This window comes from Neolamprologus brichardi, chromosome 3, assembly GCF_056152115.1.
Source record: "Neolamprologus brichardi isolate AB-2024 chromosome 3, ASM5615211v1, whole genome shotgun sequence".
In the NCBI taxonomy this organism is placed as follows: domain Eukaryota; kingdom Metazoa; phylum Chordata; class Actinopteri; order Cichliformes; family Cichlidae; genus Neolamprologus; species Neolamprologus brichardi.
Genome location: NC_142106.1, coordinates 12,859,112 through 12,882,660, shown reverse-complemented (window position 1 = coordinate 12,882,660; position 23,549 = coordinate 12,859,112). Strand labels below are relative to the sequence as shown.

Here is a 23,549-nt window from a genome sequence, read left to right as displayed (position 1 = left end):
TGACCATGTCCAGAACGTTGTACTTGTTCCTCTGCATGAATGCCTTAGTGGATTTTGAGCAGTGTTTCGGGTCTTTGTCTTGTTGAAAGATCCAGCCCCGGCGCAGCTTCAGCTTTGTCACTGATTCCTGGACATTGGTCTCCAGAATCTGCTGATACTGAGTGGAATCCATGTGTCCCTCAGCTTTGACAAGATTCCCAGTCCCTGCACTGGCCACACAGCCCCACAGCATGATGGATCCACCACCATATTTTACTGTAGATAGCAGGTGTTTTTCTCTGAATGCTGTGTTCTGTTTCCTCCATGCATAACGCCTCTTGTTGTGCCCAAATAACTCAATTTTAGTTTCATCAGTCCACAGCACCTTATTCCAGAATGAAGCCGGCTTGTCCAAATGTGCTTTAGCAGCTTTGTTTGTGCTGTGGGTGGAGAAAAGGCTTCCTCTGCATCACTCTCACATACAGCATCTCCGTAAAGTGCGAATGGTTGAACGATGCACAGTGACTCCATCAGCTGCAAGATGATGTTGTAGGTCTTTGGTGCTGGTCTGTGGGTTGACTCTGACTGTTCTCACCATTCGTCTCTTCTGTCTATCTGAGATTTTTCTTGGTCTGTCACTTTGAGCCTTAACTTGCACTGAGCCTGTGGTCTTCAATTTTCTCAATATGTTCCTAACTGTGGAAACTGACAGCTTAAATCTCTGAGACAGCTTTCTGGATCCTTCCCCTAAACCATGATGGTGAGCAATCTTTGTCTTCAGGTCATTTGAGAGTTGTTTTGAGACCCCCATGTTGCTACTCTTCAGAGAAAATTAAAAGAGGAGGGAAACTTACACTTGACCCTCTTAAATACTCTTTCTCATTATTGGATTCACCTGTGTATGTAGGTCAGGGGTCTCTGAGCTTACCAAGCCAATTTGTTCCAATAATTAGTTCTAAAGGTTTTGGAATTGACAACAGTGTCCAAATGTATGCACCTGCCTGATTTTGTTTAAACAATTATTGCACACTTTCTGTAAATCCAATGAACTTCATTTCTCTTCTCAAATATCACCGTGTGTGTCTCCTATATGATATATTTAACTGACATTTTTTATTGTAACAACCAACAATTTATACAGGAAAACAATGACTATTAACAAGCCTGCCCAAACTTTATCCCACTGTATCTTACTGAAATGTTACTCTTTAGCCTAATGTGTCTTATTTTAAGTGTAAAGAGATATTTCTGACTAGAAATGAGACAAATATACTTGGTAAGATTTTGAGTTTTTGCAGTGAGTAAATATTCTGGTGCCAGTATACTGTCTTAAAATGGTGCAATTTAATTGAATGTTAATTTGTTTATTTTTTATCTTGTGGTTAAAATGTATGAAAACAACACTGCATGTCTATGCACATGCTGTGTGTTATGACACACCAGCAGAAAATATGTAAAAAAGTTAAATACGTTACATGATCAAAAGCAGAACGTTAAATTATTTTAACTGTGATGCGTTCACTGACATGTCCTCATTCTTTGCTGTATATAAAGAGAAGAACGAAGCTTGGCTTTGTGCTCATATTCTCCTCCTGTGTGTGTTTTTTGTTTTTTTTGGCAGAGCCAAATGTCATCTAATCACTGAAGTGGTCCACCAGTCCAACCTCTGGAATACAGCTGCTGTTCTCTAACTGGTCCACAAATTCACTGTAAAACACACTAGTATATATTATCTGTGTTCTCCACATAAAGTTGCCCTCACTGAGGGGCAGAACATTCAAATGGAGAGGTTTTTATTTTATATAAAGATGCAGAAAAAGAATGGCACCATAAAGTTGTTTTTATGGTAACTTCACCACCACTTTCTAAGTGTGCTGTCGTCTCCACAGCAGTGATCTGGTTTCTCTGCAGGTTCAATAAACTTTGGTCTCACTTGATCTTCTCGTGTGCTTCTGTGGGTTTCACAAAGATGTCTGATGGAAAACGTGAGTTGTTGTGGTGAACACAAACACACTTCAGTCCTCTTCAGTGCAAATAACAAACTAAATCTCAGCCACAGATCAAAAGCAGACATGGAACTTAGTTACTGTGCAGTTTGATAGCTGGTTATCTTTCAGGGGTCATAAAGAGAGCATCTTTGACATCTATCTTTATCCAGTCTGAAGGAATCTGAAAACAAATGACCATTTCCAAAAACTGATGGTTAAATAACTTCAGACAAGTAAAGCTGAGAGTCATCTGCTTATCAAACATTACAGATTTTTTGGTAACTCATTTTATGAACAGGGCTAAACTCTAAAATAGTTTAAAGCCCAGAAAGACCTTCATGTGCATTTAAACGATGGATCATAATTCATTATAAAATATAATCTTTAATTTAGACTCAGAATAGATCATAACAAAGTCAAACTCTTATTTTAATAGATCCATATCAAGATTTGGTGATCTGGAGGAAACTTTATTAATAAACTGCCTTTATGTACAATGTGTTGGAGTTTCTTCTAAGCATAATTATGAAACTCATCAAAAGAAAACTCTGTAAATGCATCACAGACAAATCTGATGGTGTGAAAGCGCCCTCTGGTGGAGCTGGACTATAAACACTGTTCAAACCTCGATAGCAGACTCAACAGTGCTTCTGTGGCCCACTGCGCATGCTCAGTGTTTCTCTTCACTGACCCACAGATTTTAATGCAGGATGGGCTACACTACAAACCTCCATGGACTTAAATTCATGAGACTATAATATGTGTATTGTTTCCACCAGAAGTAAATCCTGCGACCAGAAATATTATAGTATGATCAGTAACATGTGTGACGTCACCTGTGAGCAGATGATAGTTTAGGTGGTATTTTGAGTTTTGAGTTTTGTTCAAAAAAGAATGACTTCATAGGGAAAATATATATCACATATGCAGGACACCTTAAACTAGTTTTTTTAATTAAGCAGCAGAACAAGAAAATGGAACAAGATAGACCCACCATCACAGGACGGATGGATCAAAATTATAGATGAAATACAAACCATGGAACAATTGACCACAGAATAAGGACTCAGGAAGATCAACACCATAAAAAGTGGGAGAAATGGACTGAGTACATAAACCCAACAGGATAAAGACCAACACATTGATAATGAGAAATGATCAAACTGTAGAAACAAAGAGATCCAACATGTTTTTTTTTGTTTTGTTTTTTGTTATCCTACTTGTTGTATTTATCTTTTTGTTGTTGTTGTTGTTTTGTTGTATAGTGTATAGTGTTTAAAGAAAAACAATAAAAAGAAAGTTAAAAAAAAACATCCTGAGACATTTAGAAGAATCGAAGCGTCGGAGTTCAAGAACACGGAAATGTCTGCTGTGACTGCGTCGCTCTGCTCAACTTTGCTGTTTGTCGGCCTCTTCGTGTTTGTCTCTGCAGGTGAGATTCACTCTGTGGGACAGAGAGGAAAAGCATCAGTCTGCTTTACATGTTAACAACATTTCCTGAAGATTTATTTTCATATTGATTCAGTTTTTCTGTGTTTGTGAAGGAGACGCGAGGCTGGGTGGACCTAACATGGATGAGAGAAAGAACACTTTGAAAGTTTCACATCAACTATCAAGGATGATTTTTAATGACTTTTTGAATATGATGTGATCGTATTGCATTGACTGTAATGAATTTGAGCATAATTGTCCTTTATGTTGTATGCTGCTTTAGAAGTGAACCGTTGCAGTTTGATCCCTTTAACCTCCCTGCTTTGTGTTGTTTCCTCTTTCAGACAAGAAAAACATCACAGCTGAGTCTAGACGAAATGTCACTCTGACGTGTCGAGCTCCAAACACCAACACCAGGGCTGTAGAGTGGAGCAGAGCTGACCTGGAGCCAGAAAATGTCCTTTTGTACCGGGATGGCCGATTTGAACCAGCCAATCAGCATCCATCTTTTAAGGACCGGGTGATTCTGCAGCTCAGACAGATGAAGGATGGAGACGTGTCTCTGATTCTGAAGAATGTGATGATTAATGACACTGGAACATACGAGAGTCGGGTCCGATTGGATGAAACAGTCATGCAAGCTCATCAGCATCATCTACCTTCATGTTGATCCTCCAGGTGAGTGAGTAGAGTTGAGTGTGTGTGTGATCAGAGGTGAAGCTGCTTCCTGGTTGTTGATGTTTGTTTTTAAAGATGTTGATGAGAATTTGTGTGTGTTTGGTAAAATTATGTTTTTTAGCGCTAATATTTTATAGGAAACTCCAAACACCCTCACTGGTTCTCCCAAGGGCGTAGATTTGGCATGTCCCCACCAATAATTTGATCTCTTCGAGTAAAGAAAAACAAAACCGATAGAAATAATAATAAAAAAAACGATCTGTCATCGTCTCATTCACCCAGCGGAGCAGAAAGAGTTAAATTATGTTCTCTACTGGAGTCGTATATCATGTGACAAATATGGGCAATGTGATTGGCTGAGCCTTTCAGGGAGCTCTGTTTAGTTTTAGCAGCGGCAAACCTGCGCTGCGATGAGGAGAGGAGGACGGCAGCAAAAAGGAAGAACCTGGATATAAGAAAGTATTTTTCAAAGAAACCTGTAAGTCACTTAAAGTCAAGTTCACTCATAAAACATGTCCATCATAATAACGTTACAGGTTATGCAAGGTAATACATGCCAACCCTCCCGTTTTTTCTCGGACAATCCCTCATTACTCTTTCTGGGTTGCAAAATAAACTTTTAAAAAAATTTCAGGCGAGAATGTAGCTGTGCAAACTTCAAATATCTGAACCGGGGAGAACAGCAAACTCCCGGCTCATCGTTTTAGGCTTTGGCCCACATCAGTCTAAAATTGTATGTAACCATGAATAACGTGTTACCATGACCACCAGGAGAATATGACTCACTTATTTGTGGTCACCCTACAGCAGTGTAAACGCACGTGGCTCTAACGTTATTTCCTTCAGAGACGATGAATTGGACGTATTGAGTTTGAACGAGTGTCTAAAAAGTCAGATCTGTTCTCAGTCAGAGACTTTCAGGATCATTTAAACCTTAAATTTAATCTCATTTAGTCAGGATTTAAACTCAGGTTCATTTATTTAAATAAAACCATCCTGACACATTTAGAAATATCGAAGCGTCGGAGTTCAAGAACACGGAAATGTCTGCTGTGACTGCGTCGCTCTGCTCGACTTTGCTGTTTGTCGGCCTCTTCGTGTTTGTCTCTGCAGGTGAGATTCACTCTGTGGGACAGAGAGGAAAAGCATCAGTCTGCTTTACATGTTAACAACATTTCCTGAAGAATTATTTTCATATTGATTCAGTTTTTCCGTGTTTGTGATGGAGACACGGGGCTGAGTGGAGTCTGTGTGGACCTAACATGTCGGTGTGATCAGAGCCCACAGAGACAAAGAAGTGTAACGTGTGATTTTTACATCCACGTAGATACGAAAAATGTTGTTATTATTAACGTTTATTTCCAAATAACATTTAAATGTAAAATAATAACCTACACAGCAGTGGGGAATAGATTTAACCACAGTAGATGTCTTTTTGAAACTGTTGTAACTAAGTTTAAGGATATAATTCCTCCACTGTGATCTTCTTCATGTGCCAACATGGTATCTTGTTAACAGTGTTACATCCTCACTGCAACAACTTTGGATACTTTGGCTATTCTGAAAAAAAGAAAGGATCAAGTCAGAGAGTTTAACTCGCAAACGTGCATTTTCAATCAGATGAGGAAATTGTGTTGAATAACTTAGATTCTTCATTTTATTTGGATTTAATTCAGTTTCATTTCTATAGCAACAAATCACAACATCAGCTTTCAATACATCCCCAATAACCTGGATGAATTCTATATGACTCATTATCTACTAATTTACATCTAAACTATCAGTTTGTCTTAACTTCAATATTTATTTCCTCTGAGCCACTGTGCCTGTTAGGCCCCGCCCTGCACGACTGTTCAGGTGTTTTTCAAGTTATGACTGGTGCTATGTAAATAAAACTGAATTAAACTGAAGTATGTGTGAGCTCAATGATCTCCGTCTCTGTAGCTCCTCACTCTGATTGGCTGCTTTAGAAGTGAACAGTTGGACTTTGACCTTTAACCTTTCTGCTCTGTTTTGTTTCCTCTTTCAGACCCGGAAACCATCACAGCTGAGTCTGGACAGAAGAACGTCACTCTGCCATGTCAAGCTCCAAACAGCAACATCACAGCTGTAGAGTGGAGCAGAACTGACCTGAAGGAAGAACAACATGTCCTTTTGTACCGAGATGATCAGTTTGTTCATGAAGGGCAGCATCCATCTTTTAAGAACCGGGTGGATCTGCAGGACAGACAGATGAAGGATGGAGACGTGTCTTTGATTCTGAAGAATGTGACGACTGCTGATAACGGGACATACGAGTGTCGTGTCACCATGAGTGGAACAAACAATGAGCTCATCAGCATCATCTACCTGAGAGTTGTTGTTCCTCCAGGTGAGTGAGTAGAGTTGAGTGTGTGTGTGATCAGAGGTGAAGCTGCTTCCTGGTTGTTGATGTTTGTTTCTAAAGATGTTGTTGATGAGACTTTGTAGAAAGCAGCTGGTCTGAGTGATGTGATCAGAGTGCAGTAGATAATGTCTGACAGCAGTTTGAAGAGGAAATGGATTCTGTTCTGTTCTTCACTCATCACCTACCTGACAGCTGACACCTCACACCTGTTTCTCACCTGCAGGTCAGACAGAGGATGGAGGGAAGAAGAGTGGACATGGTGGACTGATAGTTAGTCTGATAGTTGTTGGTTTTCTTGTTATTGCTGTTGTTATTGTTGTTGCTGTGAACTGCAGACAACGTAAATAACAGAGTCAGGATTCACATCATTCTAATGCAGAACCAAAGACTGAAATGTCTGAAGTCTGAATCTTCTGCTGCTGAAGACAAATGATCTGAAAACAGACACCAACACTTCAGAAGGATCCACGATTTCACTCTAATATTTGACAATGAACCGTTTCATCGTCATCCTCTGCAGAAAACAGTATAACTGCTAGATAATGTCAGACAGGAGGGTCTGTTGGACTGATTGTTGGTCTGTTAGTTCCTGTTGTGCTTCTTATTGTTGCTGTTTTGATCTACCGAAAATCCAAGAAGGTTACAAAGCATGTAGCTGAACTCTGAGTCTTGTTATGCTTTTCTAAATTCAGTGTAGGGCTGCACAATTTTGCATAAAATGAGAATCAAGATTTTTTTTTTGCTTAGAATTGAGATCATGATTCTCTCACGATTTTCTTTTCTAATATAAATATTTATTGGACTCATTGACTGCACATCAACTTCATAACAGTTGTGACTGAACATAAAAAAAAAATTTGTCTCCACCGTTGCTCGACGCTGCGTGTATACAGCAGGTAGTGCAACAATAGGAAAATAGTTGCAGGCCTCGAGGGCCGGTGTCCTGCGGGTTTTAGATGTGTCCTTGATGCAGCACGGCTGATTTAAATGTCTAAATTACCTCCTCAACATGTCTTGAAGTTCTCCAGAGGCCTGGTAATGAACTAATCATTTGATTCAGGTGTGTAGACCCAGGGTGAGATCTAAAACCTGCAGGACACCGGCCCTCGAGGACTGGACTTCGACACCCCTGGTCTAGGGTGCTGACAAACACCCTTCAAAAGGACGGATTTTCTCCTGTCCACTTTCTTGGCCTTTACAGCTTCGTCATCTTTCACGTGCTCGCCATTGTTTTTGCCCATTTTAGCAGCAAGCTGGCTACTGTATCACGTGGTATAAGGCTCCACTCTTGTCATTTCTTGAGCAGTAAGACTGAGCACTTGTTTTCATGCAGATTATGTCCCAGATCAAAATGCGGTACAATCGCCATCTTTTTTTTTTTTTTTAATTCGTTGTCATTTGGAAATGAGATCGCACATAAGTATGAATTGAGATCGCGATTTTCTAACGATTAATTGTGCAGCCCTAATTCAGTGTCACTGAAATGAAGAAGGACGATTTTAAGACAAACAAATGATTCTGAACTTCAATCAGACATCAAACGCGTCCAGATTTAGTTTTGATTTGAAATGTCTGATTTCTGTCCTGTTACATCAACTCATGATTTTACTACAGTATTTAAATCGGTGACTGTATTTATTTTAACTTTCAGGTTAGCCTCAAATTTCAGTGTAAGAAGTTAAATTCACAAAAACGATTTTTCCATTTCTGCCTCAACCATGTGTTGAACTTCCAGGAGGTCATATTATCAAACAAAGACAATATCATTGATGTCAGCAGAAATCACAAACAATAATTTGTTTGTTTCCACTCATTATTCATCAGTGCAGTGTCTTGTATGTTACAGTATCAGAATCAGTGAATGTGTTTTATCTTCAGTTTGTGGATCAAACTTGTTCTGTGAGGTGTGAACAACACAAATTAATGCTCATGCAGAGATCAGCTGTTACAGAAAATCAACAGTCTGCCTGACAGTTTTCATTATCGATCAATCGGCAACATGTGACTGAATGTTATGATGGACAGTGTTATGAAACAGAACAGAGAAATTATTTCCACGTCGCTGCAGAGTCAGACGTTTCCTCTCTGACCTGTGAAGCTTTGAACTTTTCCATTCATGAAGGAAACTCTTCAGTTTTAGCATTTCAAGCCCAAGGTTCCACATTATTGATTAATTTTCTTTTTGCTGTGACTTTGTTTGTTCATTGCTAATAAAGTCTTGAAAACATTAGTAGTTTTTCTTTAATTTTTTTCTTTAATTCAGTCTTTACTCATTTATTTTCTGTGGCTGCAAAAAAAACAACTTTCTGACCAGTTCATGCAAATTTTATCTGAGCTGAAATCAAATCAATCCAAATCACTGAGCAGATATGAAGAACAGGTGGAACTGAAAAAAACACTCAAATTAAACCTGATCGTAAACCTGCTCTCTGAGTATCACTGCATCTCTTCTCAAGTCAGTAAAGAGTTCCTTTACTGATGGCATGAAGTTGGCTTTGATGTGTGTTGTAAAATCTTAGAGTTGATATTGTTACAGCATCACCTTCATCACAAACTACATCTCCAACTAAAGCACAACATAAAATTCAATGAAAAAGTAAGACGGGTAAATCAGAGACATAAAACGATCTTTATAACATACAAAACATGCTTTGAGGTAGAAATGAGAACTTTGCAGATACTTTTAAGAACATTTGAACTTCCACTGACTTAAATTGGCCTCTCCTGCTTTAACATGCTCATACATCAACGTGGGCTTGCATCTCCCTCAGGTGCACCAGCAGAACCAACATGCAGTACAAATGTTTGTACATGAGAATTTCCACAATAAATGACTCAATGACAAAAAGAAGTATGCATAGTGCAAGCAAAATACATTCACTAAAAGTATGGCAGTAAAACTCCTCCACATGTTTACATTTTAGCTTTCATTCTGCTTCTAGTAATAACACAGTTTTGTCTACTGGCCTGTCAAACACTGGTTTGACAGTCTTGTCCTTATCCAAGGTTGAATCACTGAGGAAAAGCTGAACCTTTATAATTCTTCCATCTGCACTTGGATATACCTCTGTTACTCTTGCTAGTTTCTACTTGTTCCTCGGAAGCATTAAGCATTTTAACAATGCTTAACAACAACTTTCCAAAAAGTAAGAGAAAAAACACAGGATGCAACTTTATAAAGAGATTCAGAATAGATCATAACAAAGTCAAACTCTTATTTTAATAGATCCATATCAAGATTTGGTGATCTGGAGGAAACTTTATTAATAAACTGCCTTTATGTACAATGTGTTGGAGTTTCTTCTAAGCATAATTATGAAATTGTCTTCAAAAGAAAACTCTGTAAATGCATCACAGACAAATCTGATGGTGTGAAAGCGCCCTCTGGTGGAGCTGGACTATAAACACTGTTCAAACCTCGATAGCAGACTCAACAGTGCTTCTGTTTCTAGAATATGTGGCCCACTGCGCATGCTCAGTGTTTCTCTTCATTGACCCACAGATTTTAATGCAGGATGGGCTGCACTACAAACCTCCATGGACTTAAATTCATGAGACTATAATAAGTGTATTCATTGATATTGTTTATATCTGGAGGTGTCCTGTCAGCAGTCAGCGCTGGTTGTTTCCACCAGAAGTGAATCCTGCTACCAGAAATATAATAGCATGATCAGTAACAGGTGTAACGCCACCTGTGAGCAGATGATAGTTTAGGTGGTATTTTTATTTACGCTTTTTAAGTTTCATTTTTTTTTAGAAACTTATTAAACGAGAAAATGAATCTTAGTTGTACAACCTTTCTGGCATTAAACCTCTGCTCTAGTGCTGCCATCTACTGACATTAAAGAGCAACAACAGGGTCTCAAACTGAGTCTGCAGCACTGAAACTTTAAAATCTTCACTTTGTGAAGGTGCAACAGCCTTTTCATATCTGATATGGAGGAAATGTCACAAATTGTCTTCTTTAAATTCTTTTTACAGGTAAGTTTACACCTGCTAATTCCAGATACCAACCTGGTCCAATCTACTCATTTTCTGACATCATACAGGATGAGTGGTGCTCAGTTTTTTTTTTCTTTAAAAAAACCCCAACCAACTCTGTCACACTTTGTGAAAACAAAGACGGAATGCCCCAAAATATATAACCACAAATATGTGTTGACGTTTATGGTTATGGACCCTTTTGGCCACTTTAGGTACATCTCGGCAGTATCTAGTTAGACCACCTTCAAAATTGCCTGAGTTCTTCATGTCATATATTCAAAAATATGCTTGAAACATTTCTAAGAGATCTCGGTCCAGATGAAGGAATCACACACATCACACATTCCTTATGTGTTGTTCTAGTCTTTTTTTTAAAAAAAGAAAGAAACAAACTGTTTCTGTGTCTCTGTTTGTTTGAGTCTATCTGCTCTGGCCATGTCATCACTGTCGGTCTCAGTCGTGTGTTTGAGTGCAGCGCGTTAACGTTAGCATTCTTGATAAAAGTGAAAGTTGGCTCCGCCCACTGTCACAGTTTGCTAGGCAAGCCGTGTGAAGGACAGATAAAGACCCAAAACGCAGGCAGGTGTGAGTGAGCTTTATTGCAGGAGGGTGACATAAGACCAAAAGCGAGAGTGGCAAGAAACAGAACTAAGAAAGACTCGAAACTGGGAAAACTAATAAAACAGAACTGAAACCTGAATCTGCAAGAAGACACTGTTGCAGAAACTCAGGGACAAACACGGAGAGACACAGACGGACCAGGGACGAGCACAAATAGCCACAGAAGGAAATGAGGAAATAGCAGACGGGGGTAGACACGGCTGAACGTAATTAACATGATGAGACTGGGAGGGTGCACGGAACACACTGACATCAGACACGGACCTTCAAAGTAAAACAGGACATAAATAGACTGGATTTAAAGACACGGTATGAGGAAACACACGGGCAGACACTTACCAGAGGGAGCACAGACTCCAAACCCTAAGAACTAAAAAGTCTAAACCCCTGTACATAATCAGAATACATTAGAAAACAAGATCGGGATACAACAACAACAACCTGCTGGGTCAAAAGACCCAGGACCATGGCATCCACACAGATGTTTCTACATTTGAAGTTTCACAGAAACATCTGGAGCTTTGTGAAGTCAGAGGTCATGCTGCACACGGATTACACGGAGTAATTTTTCTAATAAAAACAAAACAAAACAAAACAATTTTTAGTACTGTAAAATAACTCTCTGCTACTTCCTTTGCCAGCCACACACCTTAATTAAATTTATTTTTAAAGTAAGTTAAGTTTATTTATTTCGCTTTTTTAAAAGAAAATTGTGTTGCTGTTGCTGAGGAACATCAGATAACCACACACCTTGTATTGTTTATTGTTTATTTATTATAATTTTTTGCTGGTCTCCACCTGGTCAGAAAGGTCTTTTTTTCCATTTCCTTAATTCACACGTTCTCCTGAGAACAAATAAAATTAATCTTCACATTGAACTCTTTTGTGATTTCATTAAAAGCTCACATGTAAGATAAGATAAGCTTTATTAGTCCCACACAAGTTACAGCAGCAAAAATGAAGAAAAACAATGGACTGGGATAAGATAATAAGAATAAGATACTATATACAATAGAATAAAATACTATGTTAACAGAAAAACAATTACACTTAGTGTTATTGCACATGTGTGGATGTGTGTGTTTGATCAGTTGAAGTCTTTATTGTGGAGTCTGACAGCAGTGGGGAGGAAAGACCTGCGAAGTCTCTCCGTCCCACACCGTGAGTGCCGGGATGATCTGATATTGTCGTGTTGGTGTTGTTCCCAGATCATCATGAAAATGTTGTTCCAGGTTCAACATTGCAAGTGACCAATCACATTATTGTGACGTTATTCTTTTGCGCACCAACCCATTCGTGCATTTATGAAATTCCAATGTTGCAAGGACAATATCAATTCTGCTTAGCGTTTATTAAAGGGTCAGGGTTAGGGTCCGTTGATTGGCAGACAAAAGCGGTTTCTCGCAGCTTAAGTACAGTTTTTTGTTTTACGCCGGTTTTTCCCGAAGTCGCAAAAGTATGACATCACAACATTCTGATTGGTCACTTGCAATGTTGATCCTGGAACAACCTTTAGTATGATGATCTGGGAACAACACCAACACGAGGATATCAGATCGTGCGTGGGTGCCGCAGCCACTGAAGGAGCTGCTCAGTGCTGTCAGTCTCCTGCATGGGGTGGGAGATGTTGTCCAACAGGAATGACAGCTTAGCCACCATTCTCCTGTCACTCACCACCTCCACTGGGTCCAGAGGGCATCCCAGAACAGAGCTGAGGTGGCTGAGGCCACCACAGAGTCATAGAAGGTCTTCAGGAGTGGGCCTTTCACTCCCAAAGACCTCAGCAGCAGGTACAGCCTGCTCTGTCCCACACCGTGAGTCTCTTTTCTGTAGAGGGCGTCTGAGTTATGAGTCCAGTCCAGTTTATTGTTCAGATGAACACCAAGGTACCTGTAGCTGTCCAGTCTCAATGTCCATACCTTGGATGTTTAATGTCTGCAGAAGTCTACCACCAGCTCCTTGGTTTTATTAGTGTTGATCTGGAGGTAGTTCAGCTGGCACCAGTCCACAAAGTCTTGGGTCAGTCCTCTGTACTCCTTGTCGTCCCCATCAGTGATGAGGCCGACTATTGCAGAGTCATCAGAGAACTTCTGAAAGAAGCATGGGTGGAGTTGTGGGAGAAGTCTGCAGTGTAGATAGTCAAGAGGAACGGAGCCAGAACCGTTCCCTGTGGGGCCCCCATACTGCAGACGACCCTGTCCGACACACAGCCCTGACTGAGTTCTCACATACTGTGGTCAGTCGGTGAGGTAGTCCAGTATCCATGTAGTGAGGTGATGGTCCACTCCTGAGTTCTCCAACTTGTCCTTCAGGACCGTGGGAAGATTGGTGTTGAAGGCACTGGAGAAATCAAAGAACATGATTCTCACAGTGCTCCCAGCGGTCTCCAGGTGCACGAGGGAACGATGTAGGAGGTGAATGACAGCATCATCTGCTCCGATACCAGGTTGGTAGGCAAACTGGGTCCAGTGATGAGCTCACCAGGTGCCAAAGCTGAGCCAGGACCAGCTGCTCCAGGGTCTTCATCTGGTGGGATGTCAAGCCACCGGCCTGTAGCTGTTGAGGTCCTTGGGATGTGGAGTCTTTTGACACTGGTACAACACAGGAGGTTTTCCAGAGCTGTGGGACTCTCCCCAGCCTCAGGTTCAGGTTGAAGATGCGCTCCGTTATCCCACACAGTTGGTCCACGCAGGACCTGACGACCCTTGAGCTGATGCCATCTGGATCCGCTGCCTTCCTAGCTCTGATCCTCCTCAGCTCCCTCCTAACCTGAGTGGTTGAGAGAGACAGGCTGGAGCCTTGTGTTGAGTGTGTATTGGATGCTGTTGTTAGAGTGGGGAGAAGTGAGCAGGGTGAGTAGACGAGGTGTGAAGCATCTGAGAGATGGAGCATCAGTAGTGGGGGTGGGTGAGTCTGCAGCCGATGTTGAAGACTGCCTCCTGGAAGAATCAATCCTGTATAAGAAATGATTCAGTTCATTTGCCCCCCTCACATCTCCCATGAGCAGTGAGTTCTGATCGTTGTGGCCTGAGATGGTTCTGAGGCCTCTCCAGACTTTGCTAACATTCTTTTGTTGAAGCCGTTTCTCCGTCTTCTGCCTGTAGCTGCCCCGATCAGACCTCTCAGCTCTCTCTGCACTCTTTTCAGCTCCTCCTTGTCTCTGGATTTGAAGGCTCTCCGCTTTTGTTTGAGGACGGCTTTAATTTCTGGGGTAATCCAGGGTTTGGAGAAACACCGCACAGTCCTGGTGAGTGTAGTGTTATCCACACAGATGTTATCCAGTTATGACAGTTATGATGGAAAGGTCCAAAATTCTAAAATGAAAATTCTGAAGGACGTACCAGGTTCCAATAATGGCACTTTGACACAGTTCAGTGATGTGTGTAGAAATAAAAGCTGCATATAAATAATACAGAGATGCTTATTTTCCTCCAGTTGTTTAAACTATTTGTAGAGACAGAGAGCATCAGTCTGATCACTGGAATCTGCTCTTTGTCCCTGGATTTGGACCCAAGCAGACCCTGATGGACTCAAAAACACAGAAACTACAACATTCAAGAAGTTTTTATTATGTCTTCTTATGTTTATATTTCTTTTGATTATCTTAATTGTACAGCACCTCGGTCAACACCTGTTGTTTTAAATGTGCCATTTAAACAAATTTGACTTTGACTTTTTGCTACACTGAGATTGGAATCAAATCACTTAATCAGACAGTTCATGAACAGAAACAACAGATAAGACAAGAAACGAAACTGTACTGAGCAACATGTGCTGACACTCACTGCTGAGCCTGTTTGTCCAGGATACTGACAGAGACACAAACAGGCATCTTTGCCACCCACACAGTTCTGCTGAACACACAGCTTTGACTTTTGAAAACCATATAACAACCTTCACTGCTGAGCGTCTGTGAGCCCTGACAGTAAAAATCATCATCATCATTAATATGTGCTGACAGCAGCTGCTGGACTGTGTATGGCTGTCGTTTCCAGTTCTTTTGTTTGGATCAAACTAAGATCACTGAAAGAGCTTTCACTGTGATTCATCAAACACATGAGCTAACAGCCAATAAGAAGAAGGAGAATGTGAATGATATGGTGATGACACAGATTTGTCTTGTAAAACAGGTTAACTAGGAAATACAGGTGCATTTTCTCATTGGTGGCTGTTTGATACAGAGGTCTCTTTACTTTCAGATTTTTAATTTTTTAAACTTTTTTGATTGTGAGGATAACATTTTAAGGAAGTTCCTCTTGACCTCACAAATAACAACAACAGGACACATGGACCTAACACAGTTTAAAAAACATCTTTCACTGGATAATTTTAATTTTTCCATCCTGATGATCAGAAGAGTGTTTGAGGGTTTCAGAGATCCTTCAGAACAACAGTAAGTGTTCATGAGCTTGTAATGATTTTACCAAGTTTCTGTAATTTCACAGACAGTGTGGAGTGGGAATTTCTCCCTATATCTATCTGTGTTAGTGGAAAAAGGTTCTCATTCGTATATGTCTTTCTTTTCCTTTGAATTTGAGGTATTTGTTTGTCACATGTCTGGACTTGCAGCTGCTCAAACAGGACAAACAAAGGTGGGCGTGAAAGTGTTGACTCAGGTCACAGATGTCTGATATAAAACAGCTGACAGGAAAATACAGGTTAGTTTAGTCTGCAGCTGTTTGATACAGACACACCTTTACTTTGGGATTTTAAACTTTTACATTTTTTATGATTTGATTTTTTTAATTTGTCAAATATTTACATCTGAGTAACTTTTCACTTGTTTGTAACAAAACTTCAGTAGCTTCCTTTTCACCTACTGAAAAACCGATGGGACATACTGACCTCACAGTTTTTCATCTGTCAGTAGATCATTTTATTTTTTCCACTCTGGTGATCAGAAGAGTGTTTGAGTGTTTCAGAGATCCTTCAGAAAAACAGTAAGTGTTTAAAATGACGTCTTTCAGTTTTTTAAGTAATTTGACAGGCTGACCAAAGCTGTGAGCATTAGTGGATTAACCCGTTACTGTAACCACTAACTGGTTCAGCTGGTTAGATGAACGTCATGTCACGTTAGTGTAAAACATTTGATTTACTGTTGGCTGGTTTCATCTGTGAAAACACATCAAATTAAATGAATTCAATCTTTTATCATCTGAAGAACCAAAAGCTGTCAGACTTTATCTGACGCAATATAAAGAAGAAAATCACCTCAATCACAAACAGGAAGTGTACTCAGTTACTCTCCTGTACTCTGATTACAGTCATGTATGTTTTCTCTGTTTCTGCTGCTTCTTTGTCCTCACTGTAAACAGATGTACTGAGAGACTCCTGCACTGATGTTTCATAGGAAAGTCCAAACAGCCTCACTGGTTCTCCATAAAGAACAAAGATTTGCTCTCTGTGGCTCCAACACAACTTAAAGACAATTAAAGGTGGACAAAGTTCTCTGTGGTTTGATGGAGGCTACAGCTAAATGCTGCCTCCTCCATAGTACAATATACATTTTATACAGTGACGTCATGTTGAAGTACTTTGACTGATGATGGTCTTTAGTATGTAGCTGATGATTGATGATGAGATGTTTGTGTTTTTCTGTGGAGATCATTGAAGAACTGAACCTGTTAAACACTCAGACCTGCTTTAGATTTCACTGCTTTAGTTATGACGCACTTATTTATGGTCACCCACAGCAGCGTAAACACACGTGACTCTGACGTGACTCTGACGTGACTCTGACGTGACTCTAACGTGACTTCCTTCAGAGACGATGAATTGGACGTATTGAATTTGAATGAGTGTCTAAAAAGTCAGATCTGTTCTCAGTCAGAGACTTTCAGGATCATTTAAACCTTAAATTTAATCTCATGTAGTCCGGATTTAAACTCAGGTTCAGTTATTTCAATAAAACCATCCTGACACATTTAGAACAATCGAAGCGTCGGAGTTCAAGAACACGGAAATGTCTGCTGTGACTGCGTCGCTCTGCTCGACTTTGCTGTTTGTCGGCCTCTTCATGTTTGTCTGTGCAGGTGAGATTCACTCTGTGGGACAGAGAGGAAAAGCATCAGTCTGCTTTACATGTTAACAACATTTCCTGAAGATTTATTTTCATATTGATTCAGTTTTTCCGTGTTTGTGATGGAGACACGAGGCTGGGTGGAGTCTGTGTGGACCTAACATGTCGGAGTGATCGGATCTCGCAGAGACAAAGATACAAAGCTTTTTGTTCAGTGTATACAAACAGCTGTAGCTACAGAAAGGCAGCATGCAGAGACTCACAGTGTCTTATAATGAGAGGGCTGCTCGTCCACTTCGGCCTTACTCACAGTTTCTGTCTGATTCTCAGACTTTTATCTGATTTAGAGCTCAGATCAGATAAAATGATAATTGTGGCTAATTTTAACATCCATGTAGATACTACAAATGGCAGTATTATTAACAGTATTTCCTGAAAATCCTCTCTTGTCTGTTCATTTCTAAATAACATTTAAATTTAAAATAATACCTACACAACAGTGAGGAATAGATATAATGACAGTATTTTCTTATCTAGTGTCTTTCTTAAAGTGCTATAACTATATTTAAGGATGTAATTATTCCACTGTGATCCTCTTCATGTGCCAACGTGGTATCTTGTTACCAGTGTTACTTCCTCACTGCATATGACTCTGGATACTGTGGATTCTTTACATTATGCAGATAACTTGAAACTTTGCAGAGATGTAAAAAGGATGGATGAGAGAAAGAACACTTTGAAAGTTTCACATCAACTACACAGCAAAAACTGGAGTGTTAAAATTTCAGGGTTAAACATGTTAGAGTTGATTTCCACTCTCAAAGTGTCATTTTAAAACATTCTGATTCAAATAGTGTTCAGTGTTGGAGTTATTAAACAGTGTTATTCAAGTCCAGGCAAATGAACTCTGAAGAGAGTTATTTATCTTGGTAGGCCCCTGGGCTTCTGCCCAGGTAAACCCGTGGATCAATTAATAGTTTGCTCTGCCGGCCGATTTTCCATGTGCTTCTGCTGGTTACACCGTGGTGGATGCCTGTCGTGTTGCTGCGTGGAGTATTTTACACAAACGGTAAGTAATTCAAACTTATATAAAATTCACGGTATTCTATCGGTGCAGTGAGGTTTTCTTGATGTTTCTTGGTGTTCGGTTGCTGAAAACGAGCTTTAATAGAGGAGGAGATGTGTCGAAAATTCTATTTAGCCTCCAATGCTAATGTTAATGTTGCAGTCTTTTTACTCGTGAGTGACGGTAGACACTGCACGTGCAAGCGCCGCGCCACGTTCAGCTTTTCCCCTGTTCACACAGACACGTCTTTCTCCACGCCAGTTCATGAGCGTTTTTGCTCCTCTGTTTATTCAGAGCAATTTTTTCACAATTGATAAGTAAATAACATCCCAAAATAATTGAAGAGAGCTTGTTTTAGTCACTCCTGCTTTTACTTTGACATCGTTCATCGTTGACTTGTCTCTAATCTGTCTCTCTCTCTCTCTCACTCTCTTCTCCCTTTGAGACACCCGCCCCAAACATAGTCAGTTAGGCTGTCCCCTCCTTTGCGATGTGTTTATTTTCATCTCTATTGTCTCTTTTCATACACGAATCTGATCGCATTTGTCAATCGCAGTATTTTATTTTGGAGAATAGCTTTTATCTTCAAAATTGCCTGGATTGTCTTGTGTGTCTTGGTGTAACTTCCTGCGTAACATGCGTGGCCCACGCAAAAAATAGACCAGATACCGAAACAATCGCTTCGTAGCACTCCGTGTCTGGTGTAAACTACAGCATAGATTAACATGTATTTTGTATTGTGTTGTGTATTAATTGGACTCCTGCATGGACAGACACAGGTTTATTTGATAACATTAAATGTTATTGCAGTGAAATTCAAACGCATGGTCAGTATTAATCACCATGTACGGTATATGTCAGTGTTTTAATCATTTTTGCTTGAATTGCTCTAAATGTCAAATACTTACTAGTATGCCATTTTTGTTATTATTTTGTCTCAGTAAAATGCTGGTCCAGGTTCGATACTGCCAACAGCAGAAGTATGTGAAGTTGGAAGAGGTTGATGGGCGGTTTGAGTTTATGCAGTTTCATGAAAAAGGTTTGTTTATATCTTACCTAATTTTAGTTGGGGGGACAGAATTTTTTGTAGGGCGTTTCGCCAAGTCTCTTGAATCATACAGTGGTGTATCACTTTAGTGAATGTGAGGCAAGAACAGTTTACTTAAAAGGTGCACTCAGATATATCTTATCTTTTCCAGTCATCGAGAGATTTTGCCTGCCACCTGATGCAAAAGTAGTGTACAAAGATGCAACAGGGACAGAAGTTGATGAAGTGATTTTCAGTGACCTTATCAGCCAAGGCACTGTGGTCCTAACAGTTTTCTCAAGTGATGGTGAGAAATTTAAAGGGGCAAGCTCAACACCAGACATGGGGAAGGGCTGTGTGGCTGCTGGTTGTTCCAAATAATCAGGAGCACACAATTTGACCAATCAGCTGTTTGAACATTGAGATCAGTTAATTTAAAGGAGTCAGGTCTGCAGTGTGATGTTGCTTTGTTAGTTAAAAATCTGCAGCCAGATTTTTTTTCTACACCTTACAGAATAATGTTGTTTTTTTCCTTTTAGAATTTTCTGATTGCTCCTTGTCTTCTGCATCTGATTGTTCTGACTCAAGCTTCAGCTCAAATGCAAGTACATCAACTATACTTCTAGATGAGGGTCCCAGGAAGAAAACAAGAGTTGAGGGTACTGTTGATGCAGCATCTGCTAAAAAGGTTGTGACGAAACTCAGTTCTCATAGTTTTTTTTCTACTTCATTATTCTTAATATGTAGAAAAGCTATTCCTCACTTTTTGCATCTTTTTTTCTCAAGTTAATTGAAGGTGTACTTGGAACCAATTCAGGTGGTGAAGAGGTTCTCCAGGAATATCACACAACACAAACTCTAACAGATGCTACCAGAAGAAAAATGGTCAATATAATAGTGGCTCACATGATTGATTGCCATGGGTATGTGTGTTCTATTTGTGCATTTTATTTATTTTTTTTAAATACAAGTTACTATTTTGCCATTACTTAAGCATGCTAATTTAAAATCGTTTTTCAGGCACCTCCCCACCAAAGCTGTTAGAGAACAGTACGCGCTAGGGGTAGTGACATTGTTCCCATCCCTGAAAGACCCATACTCCAAGAAAGGCTATGTATAGTCACTATTATTGCACTTTGTTTACATAATTTTCATGCTGTGCATCATTGGGATTTGTGTGCGTTGACATTTAAGTTCTGAAAATTTTCAGATTGACAACACATTGTTTTTGAATGTATTTACATTTTAGGAACACTTCTATGATGCTGCAAGCAGCACTGGATACATTTCTTGGCGTTTGAAAACGATACAGAGAAAGACTAGAAGAGGATCTGCACCACCAAGTAGCTCCACTGGCTTTGCTCGAGAAGGAGGTAAGAAATTAAGTGTCCACAAACTAGATAATGTTCTCATTTACATTATATACTATTTTGTTTTCATTTACCTATCTGCTCAGCACCTATGCTTTTATGTTTGTGTGTTTTTCTTCAGGGGGCCCAAATTACCAAAGGCCCATTAATGTCGACATGCAGCTTGATGGAGATGCTTGCCAGGAGGCCATCTCTTTGCTGAACCATACATCCGACACTTCCTTGATTTTCCAGAAGATGAGAGAGACTTTTCAGCATCGTCAGAAGCTCATCAATGATCCTGACAAAAGTCTTGATATCCTGTCTATCTTCCCAAGATTCTTGGATACAAAAGGATTGGTGAGAATATTCAGTGGAATTTTTAATATCACTTTTAAATTTCAAGATGAATGTGGCAGTAGTAGATTTTCTTTCTTAAAGGTGAATCAAGACTTCACTCTCCTGTTTGATGATGAGATATCTACCAGGCTGCTTCAGAAATGGGATCCAATCTTTAGGTATCAAATCATCAAAGAGGCCAAGCAGCTCACCTCAGCAGTAGAGTTGCGTCAATTGGTGCAGTCAGCAGAGAGTCCACCAGGAAGTGATCTTGATGAGGCAGCAAGTGAGTTTGTTAAATATGATTTGCTATAAGCAGTTAAAGTTCAATAGCATCAGGATTCTATTAATAAATACCAATTCATTCACCTGTTAGCTTTGCTTCATCAGTTTTCTTTAGCTGTTAGTTTAATGTTTATGACAGCACATTTCAACTTTCTTAGGAAGTGCTTTTCTAGTTCTCCTTAAAAATTGCATTTGAAAGATTTGCTGTCAATTGATTCTTGTGACTCTTTGGCCGCAGCCTTTGACCAAGACATGGCCTCCCTGTTGTTACTGCTACATCTCCTTCCGCCACCTCCAGGAGGACCAAAGTATCAAAAAATCAGCGCCTCTGATGCTGTTGAGAGACTTGTAGTCTTTCATAAGGTAATTTAATATTTATAGTTTTTATCATAAGTTGTCATGTCACTGGTTAAGAGGTGAATGAAACAAATTACAGTTGAGCTTACAAAGGAGGTTTACATACTCATTTCTGTGATGCTATTATCTCTGACTTGCTCCTGTGTCTAATGCTCAGTATCTTTGTCTCAACTCCAGTCTTGCTGCAGTTTGGAAGAGCATCTCCAGAATCAGCAGAGTCAGCAGCCATACCTCCTGGCTGTTGGGCGCCAGAAGAGGAAGGTCGACAGCTTCTATGTTGCCATAGACAAGCGTCTCATCCCCTGCCAGGCCAGCCGCTCCCTTGGGGCATTTGATGAGCTTTTTAAAGCTCATTTTGCGTTCAATGTGTCTTATGATGCTGCACTTGTGAATTTCTACACATTTCTGCAGACAACAGTATACAATATTGATATGGGGAAAATGAAGGAGTCCCCAAGAGTTCGTGACCTGAGAGCCAAAATCCTTAACCAGGAAATTCTTCTCACAACCTAAGTAAAAATCATTAAAATGCTGACATGTTTTTTGTGTAAGAGAGCTTATCCCAGCAGGCAGCAGCTGATTTCACATTTAAGAGGTGAACATGGTTATTATCCTGGACCTAAGTTTAAGTTATTTTGTTGGCAGCCAGGCTGCAGGCTTCAGTTCCAAACTTATGCAGGCTTTAGGAAGCACCTCAGTAGTTTTCACAGCAATGTTGACCAAAATGATCGAACTTCAGCCATTGCTTGTTTTTCTAATGACACAGTTTCACCTGCTTTGGAGGACCAGTTTAATTCCTCAAATCTTCCTCACAGTTCTCCCAGTGTTCTTCCAGAGTCTAGTTCTTCCAGTGTTCCAGTGAGCATTGATTCAGTACTTATAAGGGATTCATCCAAAGAAATGTGTGCATCCATTGTGGCCAAACTGCAGGGTAGTGCAGACCATTTGATATTGGTCTGCACATTTGATATTCAAAACTCATACAGTGCTGCAGATGAAAGTTTGTACATTATATCTTCATTTATTATGTTTTGATTCACTTTCTGGGAAAAAGAAGCATGATAATAAATGTTTTTGGACAATGTACAGTTTTCTTGAAATTATTCTCATAATTGTAATTGTTGTCGTTAAAAAGTTATGTTAATCTATTACATAAATAGTTCTTTTAGGGATTAAAACTACCTTAATAAAAGAGTAAAGAGTTAAAGTAGTGTTATTTTTCAATCTGTGTAGTGTTAATTTAACCCAGTTTGGTGAGTTAAAATTAACTCAGACATGGTGTTAATAATAATTTGCTCAGTGTTAATTTAACCCAGTTTTAAGAGTTAAAGAAGGAACTCTGACAAAGTGTTAAATAATTAACTATTTTGAAAATGTTAATTCAACTCTGTAGAGTGTGGAGCTATATAAACCCTGAAAAAATGTTAAAATCAACTCTGTGGGAGTTGATTCAACACTACAGTTTTTGCTGTGTATCGAGGATGATTTTTAATGACTTTTTGAATATGATGTGATCGTATTGCATTGACTGTAATGAATTTGAGCATAATTGTCCTTTATGTTGTATGCTGCTTTAGAAGTGAACAGTTGCAGTTTGATCTCTTTAACCTCCCTGCTTTGTGTTGTTTCCTCTTTCAGACAAGAAAAACATCACAGCTGAGTCTAGACGAAATGTCACTCTGACGTGTCGAGCTCCAAACACCAACACCAGGGCTGTAGAGTGGAGCAGAGCTGACCTGGAGCCAGAAAATGTCCTTTTGTACCAGGATGGCCGATTTGAACCAGCCAATCAGCATCCATCTTTTAGGTACCGGGTGGATCTGCAGCTCAGACAGATGAAGGATGGAGACGTGTCTCTGATTCTGAAGAATGTGATGATTAATGACACTGGAACATATGAGAGTCGGTCCGATTGGATGAAACAGTCATGCAAGCTCATCAGCATCATCTACTTGACTGTTGATCCTCCAGGTGAGTGAGTAGAGTTGAGTGTGTGTGTGATCAGAGGTGAAATTGCTTCCTGGTTGTTGATGTTTGTTT

The 23,549-nt window shown here is 39.8% G+C and overlaps 3 protein-coding genes across 5 annotated transcripts in view; 2 read left to right on the top strand and 1 right to left on the bottom strand.

Annotated features, from left to right (window-relative positions):
- Nucleotides 1–23,549, bottom strand: part of LOC148103532 (butyrophilin-like protein 2) — a 169,674-nt gene that overhangs the window by 48,129 nt on the left and 97,996 nt on the right. The gene's annotated exons all lie outside the window — the stretch shown is intronic.
- LOC148103537 (cell surface A33 antigen-like) lies at nt 3,986–7,272 on the top strand. 2 transcript variants are annotated; one of them, XM_087838866.1, is made up of 3 exons: nt 3,986–4,076; nt 6,106–6,447; nt 6,686–7,272. In XM_087838866.1, exons 1-3 carry the CDS (start codon nt 3,986–3,988, stop codon nt 6,808–6,810), a joined length of 558 nt encoding a protein of 185 aa, XP_087694992.1. In that variant the 3' UTR covers nt 6,811–7,272. The 2 variants fall into 2 exon arrangements, 1 of the variants encoding a protein (XP_087694992.1); XR_015718577.1 differs by lacking the exons at nt 3,986–4,076; nt 6,686–7,272 and adding an exon at nt 4,482–4,554 and having other exon boundaries at nt 6,106–6,193.
- On the top strand, nt 18,965–22,597 carry LOC148103536 (uncharacterized). 2 transcript variants are annotated; one of them, XM_087838696.1, is made up of 10 exons: nt 18,965–19,191; nt 19,352–19,486; nt 19,719–19,867; nt 19,966–20,102; nt 20,200–20,293; nt 20,429–20,552; nt 20,671–20,888; nt 20,970–21,153; nt 21,391–21,515; nt 21,687–22,597. In XM_087838696.1, exons 1-10 carry the CDS (start codon nt 18,996–18,998, stop codon nt 22,020–22,022), a joined length of 1,698 nt encoding a protein of 565 aa, XP_087694822.1. In that variant the 5' UTR covers nt 18,965–18,995; the 3' UTR covers nt 22,023–22,597. The 2 variants fall into 2 exon arrangements, with proteins under 2 accessions (XP_087694822.1, XP_087694823.1); XM_087838697.1 differs by lacking the exon at nt 19,352–19,486.